This window comes from Pristiophorus japonicus, chromosome X, assembly GCF_044704955.1.
Source record: "Pristiophorus japonicus isolate sPriJap1 chromosome X, sPriJap1.hap1, whole genome shotgun sequence".
Classification (NCBI taxonomy): Eukaryota; Metazoa; Chordata; class Chondrichthyes; family Pristiophoridae; genus Pristiophorus; species Pristiophorus japonicus.
The window spans coordinates 22,272,108-22,294,190 of NC_092010.1; the positions used below are offsets into that span (position 1 = coordinate 22,272,108).

Here is a 22,083-nt window from a genome sequence, read left to right on the forward strand (position 1 = left end):
GGTCAGGCAGCGTCTGCGGAGAGAGAAGCAGAGTTAACGTGTCGGGTCGATGGCCCTTCGTCAGAACTGGGAAAAGTTCGAGATGTAACTGGTTTTAAGCGAGTGTAGGGGTGAGGAAAGAAGAATGGGGGCAGAGATTATGATCGAACGTTTTTTTCGTATGGGAGCTGTTTCTGAATATTGTGATATTCCATATTTACACCCTCTCTAGACTCATCTTTTGTTTCTTAACTTGGCCCATTACCATCTCCTTTTGCCTTGCACCATCATCACTTTTTTCATTTCATCTCTCCTGCCTTCCGCCCTATCACAGACCTTCCCTTTTGTTCTTTCCTCCCCTCCCCCCTTTGGTCCCAGGTCTCACGTGACGATTTCCAGTGTTTCAGCGCTAAAGTGGAGCCTGCTTCTTGCGTGCTGGCTCCCGCGTTAACAGTCCCGCAAGCTCAGCGCACGCAGGCCCAGCCATTTGGATCGATGCAGCCAGCTGATGTATTGACCTCCTGGGGAGTTCCACCTGCAGCCCCGTTTTCTGGGCTGCTACCGAAAGCTCGTGGAACCGCTGTCCTATCTGGATACGCCCAATGAAACACTTCTGCTTTTTGCTACGATCGGCTGTAAAAGAAACCGTGCCCGTTTATCTCCGCCGCGTCTCGGGTCAGCGTTCTACTGTGTTGCTGCGGCATAAAGGCGCCAAATTGTGTTTGCTGGCTTTTTAAAAAAAAAAAAAAATTGTTGTTGATCCAAAACTCTACTTTAGATGGACTTTGAAGTCATTTGGTTGGGATTAGCGTCGAGTTGTTTTTTGGAAACGAGTCTAAAAGCTTCTTTTTTCTTCTTTCAAGCGTTGAAGTGCTTTTGTAAGGAATGTGTGAAGACAAACCAAACTTGTGAGACAGACGGGGCGTGCCTGGCCTCCCTCTCCCGAATTGGGGGCGTTGAGCACGAGATCCGATTGTGCGTGTCCTCCCAAAACTTGGTTCCACCTATCTACTGCCAGAGCAACAAAGAGTATGTGACTACGATCTGCTGTTACAAGGACTTCTGCAACAACCTGGAGTTACCTCCTCCAGAAGGTAGGTACCAGGGGTGCTACCAGTCATTATTACCCCGCCCGCACCCATGATATATTCTTTACATCACTAAGCACACTACACACAAGATGGCTCTGCAGCAGCTTGTCATGTGACCTTGTCACATGATCCTTTATTGTATTGACCTCAGCAGTTGCATTACCACAGTAATCCACTAGGTGGAGCAGTAGTCCACGCGGGGGTGCTCTCTATTGCAGCTCCCACCTTTGCCCTCTTTCTACACCCCTCCCCTCCCCAAAGTCCGGGGCCCTGAGGACCATTTTAATGTCCTCACTGCTGTCCTTCCGGAGGTCGGCTAGGTCAGCGAACCCGGGCTTGGAAACTGGTACCCTCACGATCATCTCCTCGTCCAATTGATCTCTTCGTCATGCTAATCTCTCGCTGCTTTTTGCCTCAGTCATACGGGGGGTCGGGGGTTGGGGGACGGTTGCCAGTTCCTGATGGGCAGGGTCTTGGGCAACTGCGACAACAACTCGGTAGATTGGCCACTGGGAAGGCCCTGCTTGACCGAATCTGGCAAATTGACATTGGGATTGCCATCATGTGCCCAAGGCTCGTGCACCAAGGCCAAGCGGGTACCTCTTGGGGCCAAATCTAAAAGCTGTTAGCAGATTTAATGTGCTGCCAATGGGTCCTCTTTTTTTTTTTTTTCCTCCCCGGGCAAACTTTATCTAAGTGTGAATAGTCAAATTTGGTGGGGGGTGGGTGCATTGGATTAGACCACCCTTCAGGAACCTGGTTTCCACTCCAGACTGATGAGATGAGGAAGCTCCTCTGTCTGCTGCATTGGGGCCGATTTCAAGCCAGAGTCTGAGCAAGCACCACAGTACTAAACTAGCCCTCATGTGGCACTGAGTTCTGAAATCTCGCCAGCAGAAGCCATGGAAAAGTATACCGTCCAGCACGGGGCGCTCTTCAGGGTTTGGGTGCCGAGGCACATTATCGGGGCAGAGTAGAGGGAGCTTTGCGCTGCATCTAACCCAAGCTGCACCTGCCCCGGGGGTAATAGCTAATATTGTGTCCTACCTGTCCTAACTCATCATTACAATTTTTTTAGTTGAGACCATCAATCAAATCAAATGCCCCCTTATTAGAGGGGCCACTAAAAGCGACAAATAAACAAATTGCATTTTGACCATCAACTTAATTCAAATTAAAATTTGGTTGCCGGGGGTGACTCATCGTTACAACGGTCTTGGTCTGAAGGTGTAACTTGGGAAGCGGTTTGGTTCATAGACATTCCCCCATTCGGGTCAGATGGCCTGTTGCGCGCCCTAAAGGTCGTTGACTGCGCTCCCAACGGTCACAACCACAATGTTGCAGCCCATTTCCGACCTGCGCTCATCTCGACTGCAGGCCCCCAAATGGCGAAATTAGCCCTTCTATCCCAGGTTCTGCAACCCATCTCCCTCAAATGTTTTATCGCTGTTCGATATCTGTTCTTCGTGCGGGAGTGCTGCATTGCTGTCCTTTGGGTGAGACACCAAATCAAGGCCCATTCCAGTAGTTCTGGTTGATGTGAAATATCCTGCAGCTCTATTCAAAGAAGAGCCAATCTAGGGAGGTGAGCCCTTGCCCTGGCCAACACGTTCCCTCCCTCGACCAACGCCACAAAAACAAAAAGGAGATTAACTGTTCCTCCATCTCATTCCTGTTTTGGGGGTACCTTGCTGTGCGCAAAATGGCTGCTGCGTCTGGCTGTGTCACAACAGCAAATGCACTTCAAGGCAACATGTTGGCAGTGAAGCACTGTGGGAATCCCTGAGATGCGAGGCGCTAATTGAAGGCAACTTTTTTTTTCTTTCTCTTGGCTATTCATTTAAAAAAAACAAAGTGATCAGCATTTGCGGTGGTAATGGTAGCACCTTTGCCCAAAGTACATTGGCCGAAACTGCAAAATTCCACACCGCACTTGGCGCAAAGCATGATGGGCTTTTTTTTCCTCTGGCGAACCTTCAAAACAGTTAACAGACCTTTTTCAGAGCCTGCACCAAGGTCAGATCAATCGAATCTCCTAGAGCAGGGATGTCCAAACGTGTGTCTTTTGTGTTGCTGATGCCGACACATTGTGGTGTTCTGATACGGATTTATCCAACAATGAAGCAGCTAGGCCCCGTCCAAACCTCTCAGCACAGACAATTCAAACGGGCCAAGCCCATCAGAGATCAGGCCGAGTTGCCTCTGTTTCTACGCACGCTTTGTCAGGTGCCATGGCTGTGGGTCAAATGCCATTACTAGCAATGGCGGGGATTGGTCACATGAATAGTGGGTCCCGCTGCAGCTTTGTGGCCATTGGCCGGGGTTTTCCGTCAAATCGAATGCTTTTGGCAGCCTGCCTGGGGTGCTTGACGTTTTTGTGCCGTGGTTTCGAGGAAGGTCCTGGGTGAAGCCAATCGCTAGTTTTTTAAAAAAAATATTTAACTCGCGGTCCTGGGGGTGGGGGAACTGCAGATGTACGGAGGAGCACAGTCCGCCGCGTGCCGCTTTCTCTCGGTTGATTCCGCCGCTCCTAAGCGAAGCTTTGTGTTGTTGTGCTGCCCGAGGCCAGCGCTGTGTGCGCCCGCGCGCAAACGGCGAGCCGCCTTTGCATTGCATTGCCGAGACGCTTAAAACTGCCTTGCTGCCACGTTCTTTGTCGTTGCGACAATTGATGCCGCCTGCAGAGCGCCGCCATTTTAAGGCCGAGCGCGGTGCGCATGTGCGTTTCCCGGCTCCTGTGCGGTGAGCGAAGGCTGGTGTGTGGGCGAGGTGGCGGGTGCTGTGCCTTTGATACCGTGGACCTCCTGCCGCTGTGGTCTCCCAAGGTCCCTAGCTGTAAGCCAGTGAGGGTTGTTGACTGGCGGGAGAGCCACCCATCTGCAGTTCGCGCCACACTCTATTTTTAAATCTGGAGCGTCACCCTAGCTTGAAGGTAAGTACTGGAATGCAGCTCTGTGTACTCATGCAACTCCTTGTCACTCTTTGGCTGCTGCCTTCCACCTCGTTTCCCCCCCCCCCCCCCACTTCTGTCGGCAGTCCCTTCAAGTGACCATCCTTGACGTGTCATCATAGGCGGTCCCTCGAAATCGAGGAAGACTCGCTTCCACTCTAAAAGTGAGTTCTCGGGTGACTGTACAGTCCAATACAGGAATTACAGTCTCTGTCACAGGTGGGACAGACAGTGGTTGGAGGAAAGGGTGGGTGGGGAGTCTGGTTTGCCGCACACTCCTTCCGCTGCACGCTCTTGGCGACGAGACTCGAGGTGCTCAGCGCCCTCTCTTCCTCCACTTTGGCCAGGGACTCCCAGGTGTCAGTGGGAATGTTGCACTTGATCAAGGGTGTCAGTAGGCTATTTGACTTTGGGCAGCATTACAGCCGAACCCGGTCCTTTCTCCTCGCCAGATGCGTTTCCCAGCAGAAGCCACTGGCGAGCAGCCTTATTTTGTTGTTGAACTGGCTCTTTCTAGTTGCCTGAGCAAATTTGTCAAGTTGACTGCTGGTTGAATGAGACCCGGATATTGGAAGCCAGCGACACTCTGGGCAACATATAAGTAGCATTGCATTTCCCGTTTGCCATCAGTGGTACTCCTAAGCGTAAGCCTTGTGCTGGAAGGCAGGGGAAAGCCCACTTTTACCTGAGTCTCCCGGTCAGCTGCTGACCATACAACCTCTACACACCTAAATGGCCTCGGCCTCAGAATCGGCCTGTGGGGAACCGGCAGCGGATGTCGAATGTAAATGCCGGAGAGCGACACAATGGGCGGCTGTCTTTGTATCATTCTCCCAGGACCTTGCTATGTGACGGATGGAAGGGGGCTGTTGATTTTCAACTTGCTTTAGTCAACATTGCGGGGGGGGGAGGTATCCCGTTGGAACATTAGAAACTGAGTTGGCCATTTTGTTTTTTAAAGCAAGTGGAAAATTTCTTCTGATTGATGGACTTCTCTCATTTTTCCCCACCAGGTCCAATAGATGACCCCTTTGATGGCTGGGGCCCGGTGGAACTGGCCGCTGTGATTGCCGGACCGGTGTTTCTCCTGTGCGTGGTGCTGATGGTGACCGTGTTCCTGTGCCATTACCATCACCAACGGGCCTACCACGACCGCAACCAGCTGGATATGGAGGAGCCGTCCTGTGACCACATGTATATTTCTGAGGGGAAGTCGTTGAAGGACCTCATGTTTGATATGACCACCTCTGGATCCGGCTCTGGTAGGGCTCATGAGTGACCGGGGTTGGGGGGGGTGGGGGCGGGGGCGGGGGCGGGGAGTGCCGAGAAGAGATGAGCAAAGAGAAACTTGCCAGCAAAGGTCACTAGTGTAATGTATTTGCTTCTTGGGTTCTTTGCTTAAGAATCCACAGCAACAAATTGCTATTAAGAACTAGTTGGTTTATTAGCAAAGAATTAACAATCACACGACACATTACCAGTTCATCCACCAGGCTCACAGCCACCTGCCTCATCGTGGATCCCCCGAACCCAATGGGCTGGGGTTTTATTGAGTCTTGTGAACATCACGTGACTGGCTGAGTCACTCCCAATGCAACAGCTCTACAACTATTTTGTTGTAATACTTTCAAGTGCCACCTTTTTTTTTTCTGAGGGCACTAAAACACAAATTATACTAGTGCCCCCTGGCTAAAAAAAAGGGGGGGGGCACTAAAACTGACAACTTAAACAAATTAAACTTTAAACATTAAAATTTGGTTGCCGGGGGTGATGATGCACTCCAGTCCCTCCGGCGCCCACTTCTCGCGGAAGGCCGCGAGCGTACCGGTGGACACCGCAAACCTGTGAGCATACTCACAGCTGCATATCTTACAACTGATGAGTGCCAATTTGCTCCCTGTGCCTTCCCAGCAAATGGAATTTTGGACCGATTCCGGTGGTGACCCCGGCGAAGGTCAGTTAACGGCTTGACGAATCTTCTGGAATTTTTTGAGGATGGAACTAGTAGAGTGGACAAGGGAGAACCAGTGGATGTGGTGTATTTGGACTTTCAAAAGGCTTTTGACAAGGTCCCACACCAGAGATTAATGTGCAAAATTAAAGCACATGGTATTGGGGGTAGTGTACTGACGTGGATAGAGAACTGGTTGGCAGACAGGAAGCAGAGAGTCGGGATAAACAGGTCCTTTTCAGAATGGCAGGCAGTGACTAGTGGAGTGCCGCAAAGCTCAGTGCTGGGACCCCAGCTATTTACAATATACATCAATGATTTGGATGAAGGAATTGAGTGTAATATCTCCAAGTTTGCAGATGACACTAAACTGGGTGGCGGTGTGAGCTGTGAGGGGGACACTACGAGGCTGCAGGGTGATTTGGACAGGTTAGGGGAGTCTGCAAATGCATGGCAGATGCAGTATAATGTGGATAAATGTGAGGTTATCCACTTTGGGGGCAAAAACGCGAAGACAGAATATTATCTGAATGGCGGCAGATTAGGAAAAGGGGAGGTGCAACAAGATCTGGGTGTCATGGTTCATCAGTCACTGAAAGTTGGCATGCAGGTACAGCAGGCGGTGAAGAAGGCAAATGGCATGTTGGCCTTCATAGCTAGGGGATTTGAGTATAGGATCAGGGAGGTCTTACTGCAGTTGTACAGAGCCTTGGTGAGGCCTCACCTGGAATATTGTGTTCCGTTTTGGTCTCCTAATCTGAGGAAGGATGTTCTTGCTATTGAGGGAGTGCAGCGAAGGTTCACCAGACTGATTCCTGGGATGGCAGGACTGACATATGAGGAAAGATTGGATCAACTGGGCCTTTATTCACTGGAGTTTAGAAGAATGAGAGGGGATCTCCTAAAAGCCTAAAAGATTCTGATGGGACGGGACAGGTTAGATGCGGGTAGAATGTTCCCGATGTTGGGGAAGTCCAGAACCACGGGACACAGTCTTAGGATAAGGGGTAGGCCATTTAGGACTGAGATGAGGAGAAACTTCTTCACTCAGAGAGTTGTTAACCTGTGGAATTCCCTGCCGCAGAGAGTTGTTGATGCCAGTTCATTGGATATATTCAAGAGGGAGTTAGATATGGCCCTTACGGCTAAGGGGTATGGAGAGAAAGCAGGAGAGGGGTACTGAGGGAATGATCAGCCATGATCTTATTGAATGGTGGTGCAGGCTCGAAGGGCCGAATGGCCTACTCCCGCACCTATTTTCTATGTTTCTATATCCTGGGTCGGCATAGCTCAGGCCACCAGCAAGTCTGCTGGCTTGAATTTGCAGCTGGTTCCAATGACTTTGCGGGGTTGCAGAGCAGCCAAGTTTAACCAGAGTTTAAATGAATATCACTGCTGGGCCAAGTGGTCCCAGATATCCTGCTTTTTGAGTGTATGACCTGATGTGCAACGGGAAAAGCCCATCAGTGCTCACCCTATCCATGAGACATTGTAACCTCTTGTTCTGCCCTCTCTGGCCCTGAGCAAAGCTGGCTCCTCTAAGACGACGGGCAATGGAGGGAGCAACAAGACTTGTGACCAAATACATATATATATATATCCCCAGAGCATTTGGTCACAAGTCTTGTTGATCCCTCCATTGCCCATTGTCTTAGAGGAGCTAGCTTTGCTTGGGGCAATATATATATATTCTTCTCTCAAATGGTTTCCCTGGGATTAAGGCATTCCTTTCCATTTGCATGAGCAATCCGATTAAGCAAAGGTGCCATTGCACATCCAACCACTGGATTTCAGCTCCGTATACAACAGACCATATTGTTCCTTATCGCATTCCCCCCGCTCCCCCTTTTGTGTTGGATTCCCTATCTCTCCTGAAGATGCTGACTCTTGCAGTCAATCCTGCAGTGCCTCTCCCAAATGGCCCTCCTTTGCGCGTGAGCCGAGATGGCGAATGACGGCAGGTTATCCGGCCATGAGGTGCCGCCATGGTTATTGGTGATCCTATCCACACTCTCGCTATCGGAGTCGCAGAGTAGTGATTGAGAGCAGAAAAACACGCTAATTCCCCCTCTTGTGGAGACTCAATTCTTGCACTCCTACTGTTACCAGTCCTTGATCAGGTAACTCTGCCCAGAGCAGCAATTGATCTTGGGATCTTCCTGGACATTCTTGCTTATAAACGTTCCATGTTTTTGGAACTAGGGGGTCGAAATTGGGTCCCGCTGTTTTTGAGGTGGTGTTACCGGCTGAGTGCTGATAACGGCAGGCGGTAGGTGCCGCCTCAAACTGTGCAAAATTCAGCGTTGCCACCCAAAGATGAGAGAGCAGCGATAAAAGTGGCATTGCACACTTGTCCTCGAGCGCCAATGAAGCGGTATCTCAGGAGGCCGACTGGAATTCCCCACGTTTTATAAAAAGAAATGAGGGGGAAAAAAACTTTTCCCACTTTCCCTCTCCCACATTTCCCCACCGGTCCCATTAATACCTAAATAAAAATCACCACTGACCTTGATCCCTGGACACTGCCTCCCCCGGGATCCCCCGATGTCCCACCACCTTTCCCAGGCTGTACGGACGCCTGCCGGTAAAGCCACCGCACTCACCAAATCTCGCAGCGGCGCCAAGGGGGCGTTGCACGCTCAATGGCGTCACCACGTGGGTGGCGTCCGAGCGCGCAGCGGTATGTCTTGGCGCTGCCCGCACCGCCCAACTACATTTACCGTGAGCCGAGGAACCCGGTCACCCCCGACGGTAAGGACTTGGCCTCCCGTTAGCCGCCCCTCACTGGTGGTAATGGGTGGCATTAAAAACGGAATCTCGACCCCGTGGTGTTTTGGCCAGTTGGTTTGAAGGCCACTCCAGGTTGGCCTCCAGTCCGATTATGTTCTTGCAGGTTCTGGAGGTGATGAGAGGGTAATTGTCATCCAGAGAGTTCTTTTGGGGCCACATTTTGACTACAAGAGCTCCTGCCCGTTTACTGATCAATAGTGACCATTGTATCTTTTGTGATAGCAATAAGGCTATAGAGGGAAGACAGCGCAAACTGTGGTGAGCCGCAATCTCGGAAGCTGTTATCTCTCCTCTGACTCAGAAGGTCGTGGGTTCAAGCCTCACTCTGGGGACTTGAGCTCATAATCCAGGCCAGTGCTGAGGGAGCGCTACACTGATTGAGGTGCCGTCTTTCAGATGAGACGTTCAACCGAGACCCCATCTGCCCTCTCCGGTGGACGTAAAAGATCACTCTTTGGAAGAAGAGCAGGGGAGGTCTCCCCGGTGTCCTGGCCAATATTTGTCCCTTAACCGACACAGCTGGAAAAAGTACCGATTTATCCAGTCATTTGTCTCGTTCATGCTCGTGGCCTTGCTGGGCGGGGAGTCCTCCCAGTGCCCAGTACTGCTGAAAATGAAGGTTGTTCTCATTGCTGTTGTGTCATCATCATCATAACCAGTCCCTCGGAATCGAGGAAGACTTGCTTCCACTCTTAAAATGAGTCCTTAGGTGGTTGAACAGTCCAATACAGGAGCAACAGTCCAATACAGGAGCAACAGTCCAATACAGGAGCCACAGTCCCTGTCACAGGTGGGACAGATAGTCGTTGAAGGAAAGGGGAGGGTGGGACAGGTTTGCCGCACGCTCTTTTCGCTGCCTGTGCTCGATTTCTGCATGCTCTCGGCGATGAGACTCGAGGTGCTCAGCGCCCTCCCGGATGCTCTTCCTCCACTTAGGGCAGTCTTTGGCCAGGGACTCCCAGGTATCGGTGCTGTTGTGTAAGAGGTCGCTGGTGGCGAGGGACTTGCTGTGTTTGCTAGCTCCAATGACCACCGTCCTTTAGTAGTGATTAATGCGCTATGTTTTGCCCAGCTTGATCCGGTTGCGAATCGGGCCGCGCGTGTTACCGCCGTCTGCTCCACTGGTGTGAGGCCTTGCCTGACGGCCGATGTGTAATGCTTGTTCTTCCTGTAGGCTTGCCGCTGTTCGTGCAGCGGACCATCGCCAGGACGATCGTCCTTCAAGAAATAATTGGCAAGGGCCGCTTCGGGGAAGTGTGGCGTGGCAAGTGGCGAGGCGGCGACGTGGCCGTCAAAATCTTCTCCTCCCGGGAAGAGCGCTCGTGGTTCAGGGAAGCCGAGATCTACCAGACGGTCATGTTGCGCCACGAGAATATTTTGGGGTTCATCGCAGCAGACAACAAAGGTATGGTGGCTGTTTCTTTGATTGACGTCACGTTGCCCGCTGGTTTAGTTGGGGTCACGTCTCTGTGCTGGAGCCCCGGGTTTCCCCTGCTAAAACCCTCTGCATGATGGGGGATTCAGGGCCTTGCGCAAAGCGATGCAATGGCCGCCTCCTGTGCTGCAAACCTCCTATGGGTCGACAATCCTGCTTTCCTGTCTTCTGAAGCGCCAATATAAAAGCTGCTCCAGAACGGCACCATGATTCAGGGCCTTTATATGCTTGAACTGCCATTTTGTGATGGTAATTTGGGGGGAAAGCAGTCCATTTGTTCAATGGATTCAACCAGCCTTCCATCAGAACTCTACAAATAACAGTATTCAAATCTGGTCCAATTATGTATGTTTAAACAAACAGCAGCAACAACATGCATTTATGTGGTGGGGCACCGCAGGGTTCAGCTATTTACAATATACATTAATGATTTAGACGAAGGAATTGAAAGTAATATTTCCAAGTTTGCGGATGACACTAAGCTGGGTGGCAGTGTGAGCTGTGAGGAGGACGCTAAGAGGCTGCAGAGTGACTGGGACAGGTTCGGTGAGTGGGCAAATGCATGGCAGATGCAGTATAATGTTGATAAATGTGAGGTTATCCATTTTGGTGGCAAAAACAGGAAGGCAGAATATTATCTGAATGGTGACAGATTAGGAAAAGGGGAGGTGCAATGAGACCTGGGTGTCATGGTACATCAGTCATTGAAAGTTGGCATGCAGGTACAGCAGGCGGTGAAGAAATAATGGCATGTTGGCCTTCATAGCAAGAGGATTTGAGTATAGGAGCAGGGAGGTCTTACTGCAGTTGTACAGGGCCTTGGTGAGGCCACACCTGGAGTATTGTGTTCAGTTTTGGTCTCCTAATCTGAGGAAGGACATTCTTGCTATTGAGGGAGTGCAGCGAAGGTTCACCAGACTGATTCCCGGGATGGCAGGACTGACATGTGAAGAAAGACTGGATCGACTGGGCTTATATTCACTGGAATTTAGAAGAATGAGAGGGGGATCTCATAGAAACATATAAAATTCTGACGGGATTGTACAGGTTAGATGCAGGAAGAATGTTCCCAATGTTGGGGAAGTCCAGAACCAGGGGTCACAGTCTAAGGATAAGGGGTAAGCCATTTAGGACCGAGATGAGGAGAAACTTCTTCACTCAGAGAATTGTGAACCTGTGGAATTCTCTACCACAGAGAGTTGCTGAGGCCAATTGTTAGATATATTCAAAAGGGAGTTAGATGTGGCCCTTACGGCTAAAGGGATCAAGGGATATGGAGAGAAATCAGGAATGGGATACTAAAGTTGAATGATCAGCCATGATCATATTGAATGGCGGTGCAGGCTCGAAGGGCCAAATGGCCCACTCCTGCACCTATTTTCTATGTTTCTATATAGCGCCTTTAATGTAGTCAAATGTCTCTAGGTACTTCACAGGAGTGTTATCGGACTAAATTTGAGACCGAGGCGCATGAGATATTGGGGCAGGTGACCAAAAGCTTGGTCAAAGAGGTAGGTTTTAAGGAGAATGTTAATGGATGAAGCAGAGGTAGAGAGTTGAAAGAAGCAATTGTATGGAGAGAATTCCAGAGTTCGAGCCTCGGCAGTTAAAGACACGGCCGCTAATGGCAGAGTGATGGAAATTGGAGAAGAATAAGAGGCCAGAACTGGAGGAGCTCGGCGATGGGTTTCTGGGCATGTTAAGACACCCGGCTGACGACCTGTTTTGACGAGGGGCTTTGAGGGACAAGTACATGAGGGAGAAAGGAATAGAAGGATATGCAGATTGGGTTCAAGAGAGGAGGCTCGTGTGGAGCAGAAACCCTGGCGTAGATCAGTTGGGCTGAATGGCCTGTTTCTGTGATGGCCTATGAATATGTGGACTGAAATGCTTTTTAAAGTGGGAGTTTTGCATCTGATGGTACTATGGTTGCTACGAGGGAGCACCCTTCCATTATCCCGCATGTATCTACCGGCCCTTTTTTGAGTTGTGTTGTGTTTTCATTTTGATCTTTTCCATTTCCCCCCCCCTCCCCACTCCCCCCGCAGACAATGGAACGTGGACGCAGCTGTGGCTTGTGTCGGACTATCACGAGCATGGCTCGCTCTTTGATTACCTGAACAGGTATACGGTGACTGTGGAGGGACTGATCAAGCTTGCCCTCTCGGCAGTCAGTGGGCTGGCACACCTGCACATGGAGATCGTGGGCACTCAGGGTAAGGCAATGATGAGCTTTCCTGCCCTGTTACAGTAACTAGCACACCTAGGTTACAGTTGCTCGTGAACAAGTGTGTGTGTCGGCGGGGCGGGGGTGTGTGTGTGTGTGTCGGCGGGGGGGGGGGTGTGTGTGTGTCCCCTCCTTCCATGTAGTCCGCCGTGGCTCAGTGGGTAGCACCCTCGCCTCTGAGTCAGAAGGTTGTGGGTTCAAGTCCCACTCCAGAGACTTGAGCGCTCAATCCAGGCCAACACTCCCAGTGCAGTGCTGAAGGAGTGCTGTCGGAGGTGCCGTCTTTCGGATGAAATGTTAAACCGAGGCTCCGCCTGGCCTGTTGGGTGGACGTAAAAGATCCCACGGCACTATTTCAATGAAGAGCAGGGGAGTGCTCCCCGGTGTCCTGGCCAATATTTCTCCCTCAACTAGCGCCTAAAACTGTGTGTAGGAGCTTGCTGTGTGCAAATTGGCTGCCGCGTTTCCTCCATTACAACAGCGACTACACTCCAAGGGTTGCCGGGCGTGTTGGGACTTGCTGCGGTTGTGGAAAGTGCTGTGCAATGCAAATCTATCTGTCGTGTATAAACAGAGACTCTGCTTTTCCAGTGCAACGCCTCACGTGAGCACCAATGATTACAGCAGACATTCGCAGAGGGAGGGAGGGAGGGGGCGGGGTGGGATACTTAGCCACACCCACCAAATTATGCAGAGTGTTTATCAGTGGCGTACCAGAGCAGGGCGCAGTTCCTTTGCTGAGAGTTGAAACCGTTGAGCGGCCTCGATACTCGGCCAGGAATGCCGTCTCTCCCTTGGGCACGCCCCCAAATCGCCCACCAGATTGAAGGGAGGCAGCTGGCTGTCCAACGGATGCCGGTCCAAGTGAGGCCCTTCCCGCCAAAGAGAAATGGAAAGGGGGAAAGCTTTCGGCCCCAGGTTGTGGTGTTTAACGCACCAGCCTGATGAGCAACTATTCATGCACCAGCTTAACATCTCTGCAAATCAAGGGATTAAGTTCTCTCTTCCACTCCCTTCCTCCTGCGCAGAAATGCGATTGCACAACAGGAAACATTAACGTTCTTAAGCTTCTTTGCTCGGAGAGTTCGAAGAATGTGGAACTCGCCACCACAGGGAGTGGTTGAGGTGAATAGCAGAGGTGTGTTTAAGGGGAAGCTGGATAAACACATGAGGGAGAAAGGAATAGAAGGATATGTTGATGGGGTGAGATGAAGAGGGGCGGGAGGAGGCTCGTGTGGAACGTGGGCCATTTTCTGTGCTGTACATTCTGTGAGTCCCGCAATGAGGTCATTAAGCTGCGTGCACATGCAGAAACCTGGTGCCCTACATCAACTTGAGCTCATCCAGATCTCTGCTGCTCATGTCCTAACTCGCACCAAGTCCCGTTCACCCATCACCCCTTTGTTCACTGACCTACATTGGCTCCCGGTCCAGCAATGCCTCGATTTAAAAAAAAAAAAATAAATAAATAAAATTCTCACCCATGTGTTCAAATCCCTTCATGGCCTCATACGCGCCCGCGCCCCCTGCAGCGCCCCCCCCTTGCCACCTGGCACGTTGAGATCTGCACCCCTCCAATTCTGGCCTCTTGCACATCCCTGATTATAATCGCTCAACTATTGGTGGCCGTGCCTTCTGTTGCCTGGTCCCCAAGCTCTGGAACTCCCTCCCTAAACCTCTCCACCTCTCTACCTCTCTCTCCTCCTTTAAGACACTCCTTAAAACCTACCTCTTCGACCAAGCTGCCCGAATATCTCCTTTCGTGGCTCGGTGTCGAATTTTGCTTGATAACGCCTCTGTGAAGCGCCTTGGGACGTTTTACTACGTTAAAGGTGCTATATAAATGCAAGTAGTTGTTGGTCCCTATATTCCCAATTGGTGTAATTCTATAATCTGGGATGGAGCAGCTAGATTTTACAACAAGCTGAAGGCCTTTAAATGTGCTCCACAGGGGCCAAGCAAATGGGATGTTAGTGTGGGTGGGGTGCAATAATGTTGCAAGCTTTGGTACAGTACTCTTCTACAGGCAATTCGTACCAGCCGTGGCTCAGTGGGCAGCACTCTCGCCTCGGAGTCAGAAGGTTGTGGGTTCAAGTCCCACTCCAGAGACTTGACCACATAAATCTAGGCTGACACTCCAGTGCAGTACTGAGGGAGTGCTGCACTGTCGGAGGTGCTGTCTTTTGGGATGAGACGTTAAACCAAGGCCCTGTCTGCTCTCAGGTGGACATAAAAGATCCCATAGCACTATTTCGAAGAAGAGCAGGGGAGTCCTGGTGTCCTGGGACCAATATTTATCCCTCAATCAACATCACAAAAACAGATTATCTGGCCATTATCACATTGCTGTTTGTGGGAGCTTGCTGTGCGCAAATTGACTGCCACGTTTCCCACATTACAACAGTGACTGCACTCCAAAAGTACTTCATTGGCTGTAAAGTGCTTTGGGACATCTGGTGGTCGTGAAAGACGCTGTAGAGCAGCCTTTATAAAGCTTCTGTTTGAATTCAGCAGGAGATCCCTACATGCCAGGTTGCCCCCCTGCAAAAATTATTTATAGGACAGGGGGAGGCCATTCAGCCCCTCGAGCCTGTTATATTAGGAACAGGAGGAGGTCATTCAGCCCCTCCTCAAACCTGTTCCGCCATTCAGTCAGATCATGGCTGATCTGCGATCTAACTCATATACCTGCTTTTGGCTCATATCCCTTAAGCGTTTTGTTTAACCAAAGGTATTATCAATCTCCAATTTAAAATTAACAATTAATCTAGCATCAACTGCCGTTTGCAGAAGAGAGTCCCAAACTTCTACCACCCTTTGTGTGTAGAAGTGTTTCCTAATTTCACTCCTGAAAGGTCTGGCTCTAATCTTTTAGACTGTACCCCTTAGTGCTAGACTCCCCAACCAGCTATGGTTTACAGGTAGCTGAGAGGCCAAGTCACCCAATGCCAAATGCCACCAATTATTTTGGCCAGAGAAGGAAAAAAAGAAAGGACTTGCATTTATATAGCGCCGAACGTCCCAAAGTACTTCAGTCAATTGAGTGCTTTTTATTTATTTAGTTTTTTAAAAAGTGTAGTCACTGTTGTAATGTAGGAAACGCGGCAGCCAATTTGTGCACAGCAAGCTCCCACAAACCGCAGTGTGACCAAAGCACTGGGCGAGACCACCTCGAGGAGGGTATCAGCAGCAGAAGAAAGGAGGCGTGGGCACGAGCTAAAAAGGGGGTGGGTTGGGGCGTTACGTGAGAAAACATGGCTTCACGGAGAGGGTGGTCTGTGTTTGGTATGGAGGGAGGCTGTAGGGACGAGTCTCTTCAGGGTCCAATGGGAGAAATATCTCCAGGGCCTGGAAGCTGGAAACCAAAAGAGCAAATGCTGGTAATGCTCCGCAACATCTGTGGCGAGAACATTTCTGAGCCTTCCATCAGAAAGTTATTGGGCACAGCTGCCAGGACCGTGGACTGGATGGAGCTTTGCCGTCTCTTCCAGTGGTCTTCAAATTTTCGATGTCTGTAGCGCTGTGTTGGGTCATCTTCATAGGCAAGCCCTCGAAACGAGGATGACTTGCTTCCACGCCAAAAAAGGATGAGTTCACGGGTGTTTCAATATTCCAGGTCCCGAACTACATCCTGAAGGGTGGAAGATGCCTGTGCGTGGATTTTTTTAACGTGGGGTGGCCGTTGCACACCAGCCACCACACGGGCTTGACAGAGCGAGGTCTTGGTCCAGTGGCAAGGGTTAACCAGGACGACTGGAGACCTGCTCTGCTGCACGGACCTAGTGTGGGCTGGGCCCGTGCTGCCCCTGGCCCCGAACTCACGCCTCTCCTGGGCCCCATCCCATCCCTCCACAATCTCTCGCCACTCCTGCTGTACCTACCCACGCTCCAATCACCGACCTGGACCTTGATGACGTCACTCTTCACTGCCGTCGCAGCTCGCGCTGCTCCCTGAAGTGGTATATCTTCACGCTGCTCCCAGGCGCCGCACCTCCGCTCCTTTTATGGCCCCGACCTGCCGCTGGTGTTCTCACGCAGGTGCTGGGTCGTTTATATTAAAAAAAACAGGGGCTACTTCCGATTGTGTGAAGGGCCGATCACCTCTTCCTGCAGACTGTCGATACACCCCTGGGTACTGTTTGGTGCTGGAGACGACAGCACATCGAAAATGCCACCAGAGAACCAACAAAGGTTCCCACGGTGCAGAATTGACTTTCTCCCACCCCCCCATCCGCCCTTCACCTGAAGGCAACGAGTGATCATTAATGGTCCCTTTGTTTACAGCTCCTGGGGCTGTGTTGCCTCCCGTTAGCATGAGGAGATTCTTTTTCACACAGGATGTCCCATTCATGCGTTTGCTGTTTCATCACGAGAAAAGCGATTTTAAAAGCTTGCCTTTGTTTGTCCATGTCGGCAGGCAGTGTCCTCGTCAACTGGTGTCAAAAGGTTTTGTGTGAAAGGCAGACGTTTGGAGCCAGTCTGTTGGCTTTGAAACTTGCCTGTTTATAGCCAATATGTGGGCGTTTCTCACAGCTCATGGCAACAGTGCACTTTTTTTTAATACAGCATTCCTCACAGAATGCGCGAAGGAGGGAGAGGAAAACTGGATAACTAGGGGAGGCGGAGGAAGAGTCAGCTTAAACACTCAACAACTTGCACTGATACAGCGCCTTTTCAAAGTAGTAAAATGCCCCACGGCACTTCACAGGAGCAGTATCAGACAAAACTGGACACCGGACCTTGGAGCAAAAGCTTGGTCGAAGAGGTCGGTTTTAAGGAGCGTCTTAAAGGAGGAAAGAGAGGCGGAGAGGTTTAGGGAGGGAGTTCCAGAGCTTGGGGCCCAGGCAGCTGAAGGCACGGCCACCGATGGTGGAAATCAGGGATGTGCAAGAGGCCGGAATTGGAGGAGTCGGTTTTAAAGGGGTGCAGTGAGGCGAGGCGGGGCGGATTTTGGAAGGGGGTTTCCAGTAGATGGGTACACAGTGGCAGAGAGAAAATGATGAAAACCTGCATTAATGATGCTCAGATCATTTTGCGCCCCCATGTCTTTCTGGTACTTCACATGAGTGGCCATTCTTCATGTGTGAGCCTAACCACCATTTTGGCAGGCTGTTCACCTGAGAGTACATTCCAACAAAAGCCTGATCCTGTCCTGCCCTGGGAGGAGGGAGAGGGAGAGGGGGGAGATGAGGAGACAAGTGGGGAGGGGGCTGGTGAGCAAGGAATAAATTGCCCTGGTTGCTATGGGCAGTGAAATAGCGATCGGGAACCTGCTCCTGATCATTATGTCACTGCCCATAGCAACCGGGGCAATTTGTTCCCTTCATTTAGTCGGCCTCAGTACCACACCATATGGCACAGTTAGCTACTGAGCCATGGTGGGTGGGGGACTTCTATTCCATTATCTCTTCTCCTTTCTTACCATTGGGTCTCGGTTAGTAAGTCCAAGGTTAGTTTTATTTGTGCGCTCTCTGCAGTTCATAGCGTGATCCAATGTTGCCTTTTGTGTCTTTGCAGGAAAGCCCGGCATTGCCCATCGAGACTTGAAGTCCAAAAATATCCTGGTGAAGAAAAACGGCACGTGTGCGATTGCTGACCTCGGCCTGGCTGTCAGGCACGACTCGCTGACTGACACCATCGACATTGCCCCCAATCAGAGAGTGGGCACAAAACGGTACCAATTCAAATGTTTTATTTCCCCTCCATTTGTGACCTTTGCCCTGTGTAAGGAATAACCCCCGACCGTCCCCATATTAATTCCAGCACTTCAGTTTAAGTATGGGGAAAAAACCTTTTTTATTGGTGTCATAAACTGCACAGAGCAGCACAAGTTGCCGTGGTAACTCCCGCGCAGGCCAAACCTGTGGGCCCAACACCACTGGCTGGTTGGTGAATGGAGGCAGGCAGAGCAAATCATCCCAAGCATTGTGTGCCTTCTTAATGTGCTTTTTGCGTTGTACAAGTGCAGCGGACATCGCACGGACTTGCCTTGGCCTTGTTCTGGCAGAAATGGCAACTTAAGAATATAAGAATTAGGAGCAGGAGTCAGCCATTCGGCCCCTCGAACCTGCTCCACCAGTCAGTAAGATCATGGCTGCTCATCGACCTCAACTCCACTTTCCTGCACTCTCACCAAATCCCTTGATTCCCTTAAAGTCCAAGGGGGAGAAATTGAGTGCCTTTTGCGCTTCCCGTTCGCACCCCCGGGGGCACCAACAGGGCAGAAATGGCTTTGCGAGCGGGTGCGGCTCTGACATCGACTCCCGCCATTTTCGGTGGGAGTTTAGCGGCGGCGTTACAACCTGATCGTGACTGCGTCGCCGTGCGCAACCCCCCAGACCAGAAAACACCGGCAGCTACAGGAGGCGTTCCATCGGGCGGCCGGCCGCTTCGGGGGCGATGATTGATAGCCAGGCAGCCGAGGTATGTTTAAATAAATAAATACCTTGCCTTTCTTGCTGCCCTTTTTTCCGCGGGTTCCTGCCCGTGATCGTTCAGCTCGGCGCTCTGCCCGAGTGCCGGGCGGATCGGGCGGGATCACCACTTCCTTGGTGGTCCAGGTAGGTCCGTTTTATATCGCAGAGCCTGCAGTGACGGCCCTTCCCTTTGTGGGAGGGAAGGAACCATTGAACGCGGCAGCGCTGCACGGCCCCGTGCGCAGAGCTGCTGAAGTCTCCGTCCCGCCTGCTGCCCATTGTGCTCCAAGGAGGAAGTGGAGCCTCTGTTTTAGTGTTTCCCCTCCACTTTGCAACGGAAACGGTGAATTTTTTAAAGTTTGAAATCGTTAACGCCTGCCGCTAACTTTTCAAACTTTAAAAAAAAATTAGCGCCCCAAATGGGGCGATAGATAAATAGATTTCTGGGGGGAAAATATACTATCACAGCCTTGAATATACTCAACGACTGAGCCTCCACAGCCCTCTGGGGTAGAGATTTCCAAAGATTCACCACCCTCTGAGTGAAGAAATTCCTCCTCATCTCAGTCCTAAATGGCTGCCCCCTTACCCTGAGACTGTGCCCCCTGGTTCTAGACACTCTGTAAAAGACTTACCACTTTGGAACCTTGTTGCTCAACTTCTCGTTGATGCCTGATGACGGAGAATGACCAGAGGGTGGAAAAATAAACTGGGTCTGGCAGTTGCAGTGTTTATTCTCCTGAGAATGGGAGATATGATGCAAAAGCACTCCAGAGCAGTACTGAGGGAGTACTGCACTGTCAGAGGTGCCGTTTTTCAGATGAGACGTTAAACCGAGGCCCCGTCTGCTCTCGGGTGGACATAAAAGATCCCATGGCACTATTTTGAAGAAGGGCAGGGAGTTATCCCCGGTATCCTGACCAATATTATCCCTCAATCAACATCACCGAAAACAGATTATCTGGTCATTATCACTGTTTGTGGGAGCAAATTGGCTGCTGCGTTTCCCACATTACAACAGTGACCACACTTCAAAAAGTACTTCATTGGCGGTATAGCGCTTTGGGACATCCGGTGGTCATGAAAGGCGCTATTTAAATGTAAGTATTTTTGTTTGATGTGGCTGTTTGCAACTAAATGGGTAGGTATGACATGGATGTTGTCTTTAAATCGCAACTGGTAACATAGTTTCCTATAAACTTGTATGGAACCTTGGTTGGGCCACACTTGCAGCACTGTGCACAGTTCTGATTTTCGTATTACAAATGATGTGGAGACAGTGGCCAAGGTGCAAAAAAGCTTTACTAGAACAAAACCAAAACTGAGAGGAAAGATGGCTGAGGGGTGATCTGATTGTGATCTTTAATATTATGAAGGGGTTTGACAGGGTTAGATGTAGAGAAAATGTCTCCACTGGGGGTGGGGGGGTGGGGGGCGGGGGTGAGTGACCAGAACTAGGGGGCATCAATATAAAATAGTCACTAATAAATCCAACAGGGAATTCAGGAGAAACTTCTTTACCCAGGGAGTGGTGAGAATATGGAACTCGCTGCCATAGGGAGCGAGTTTATAAAGTGTTTTTTTCCTTTTTTTTGGAGGCGGGAGGTCATGCGATTAAACCTCCAGGAATACGTCCAACCAGTGTTGGCGACCCCTCGGAATGGGGCAGAGAGAGTGGTGAATGCGCTACCACAGGGAGTGGTTGAGGCCAATAGCAGAGATGCATTTAAGGGGAAGCTGGATAAACACATGAGGGAGAAAGGAATAGAAGGATATGTTGATGGGGTGAGATGAAGAGGGGTGGGAGGAGGCTCGTGTGGAGCATAAACTCCGGCATGGACATGTTGGGCCCAATGGTCTGTTTCTGTGCCGTACCTTCTCTGTAGTTTTAAGAGGCCTTCCTCGTCCAGTACACCAACTCCTCACTATAAAGTGCTCTGATTCAATTCAAAGCCCCCACACATTGCCACAGGGGGTCGACATCAACTGGACAGAGAGGAGTAGAGTTTATTCACTAACAAGACTACTGAGGGTCGACATTGCACTATTCTAAACGAGACCAGTCTCATCCGGAAGACGGCACCTCCGACAATGCCGCACTCCCTCAGTATTGCACTGGGAGTAAAAACTTAAATAGGAGCAGGTGTAGGCCATTTGGCCCCTCGAGCCATGGCTGATCTGATCTTGGGCTCAGCTCCCTGCCCGCTCCCCATAACCCTTGACTCCCTTATCCTTCAAAAATCTGTCTATCTCCACCTTAAATATATTCAATGACCCAGCCTCCACAGCTCTTTCGGGTAGTGAATTCCAGGCTGTGGCAGAGAATTCCGAAGATTCACGACCCCCTGAGAGAAGAAATTCCTCCTCCATCTCCGTTTTAAATGAGCGACCCCTTATTCTGAAACTATGCCCCTAGTTCTAGATTCCCCCACGAGGGGAAACATCCTCTCTGCATCTACCATGTCGAGCCCCCTCAGAATCTCGTACGTTTCATTAAAGTCACCTCTCCGTCTTCCAAACTCCAGTGAGTGTCGGCGTAGGTTATGTGCTCAAGTCTCTGGAGTGGGACTTGAACCCACGACCTTCTGATTCGAGGCAAGGAAGAGACAACAGCAGCTTCTGAGATTCACTCGCTCAGTTTGTGCTGTCTTCATTGTGAACCTTACTGCTATTCAGACCTGGTTTGAAGATCAAGAACTATCTTTTATTTTTAAATGCGCTTTTGTCTGGTTTTATTTTGTGATTCTGCCCTTTCGTTAACAACCTGCCTCCGTCTTCTCTTTTGAAGGTACATGGCCCCTGAAGTTCTGGACGAGACGATCAATATGCAACACTTCGATTCCTTCAAGTGTGCTGACATTTATGCCCTGGGGCTGGTGTATTGGGAGATAGCTCGAAGATGCTCCGCAGGAGGTATTGAGCCATTGTTGCTGGAGGTTGCTGTTAGTTCACGCATCTTCCTGGTGCCCCCCCACCCCACCACCACCTCATGATCTGATGCAGGGAATACCAGGCCCAGTGGACAGTGTATTTGCACTGCAGGTTTGGTGTCAGTATGAAGCGGTCTCGGTATTGCCAATTGTGCAATGTGAACCCGGTGTCAAGGCCCAATCTCGCTCTTTAAAGCACAGGACCAGGAGGAGGCCAATCGGCCCCTCGGGCCTGTTCCGCCATTTGGTTCGATCATGGCTGATCTGCATCTTCACTCCATCTACCCGCCTTGGTTCCATCCTCTTGTCAACAA

The 22,083-nt window shown here is 50.6% G+C and overlaps 1 protein-coding gene across 1 annotated transcript in view; it reads left to right on the forward strand.

The window, feature by feature from the left end:
* Positions 1-22,083, forward strand: part of LOC139240820 (activin receptor type-1B-like) — a 72,431-nt gene that overhangs the window by 47,274 nt on the left and 3,074 nt on the right. Inside the window, exons 2-7 of the mRNA XM_070869303.1 lie at positions 843-1,073; positions 5,034-5,282; positions 9,936-10,166; positions 12,245-12,412; positions 17,941-18,097; positions 21,628-21,752. Of these exons, the coding sequence (XP_070725404.1) occupies positions 843-1,073; positions 5,034-5,282; positions 9,936-10,166; positions 12,245-12,412; positions 17,941-18,097; positions 21,628-21,752 (1,161 nt within the window). The remainder of the gene's footprint in view (positions 1-842; positions 1,074-5,033; positions 5,283-9,935; positions 10,167-12,244; positions 12,413-17,940; positions 18,098-21,627; positions 21,753-22,083) is intronic.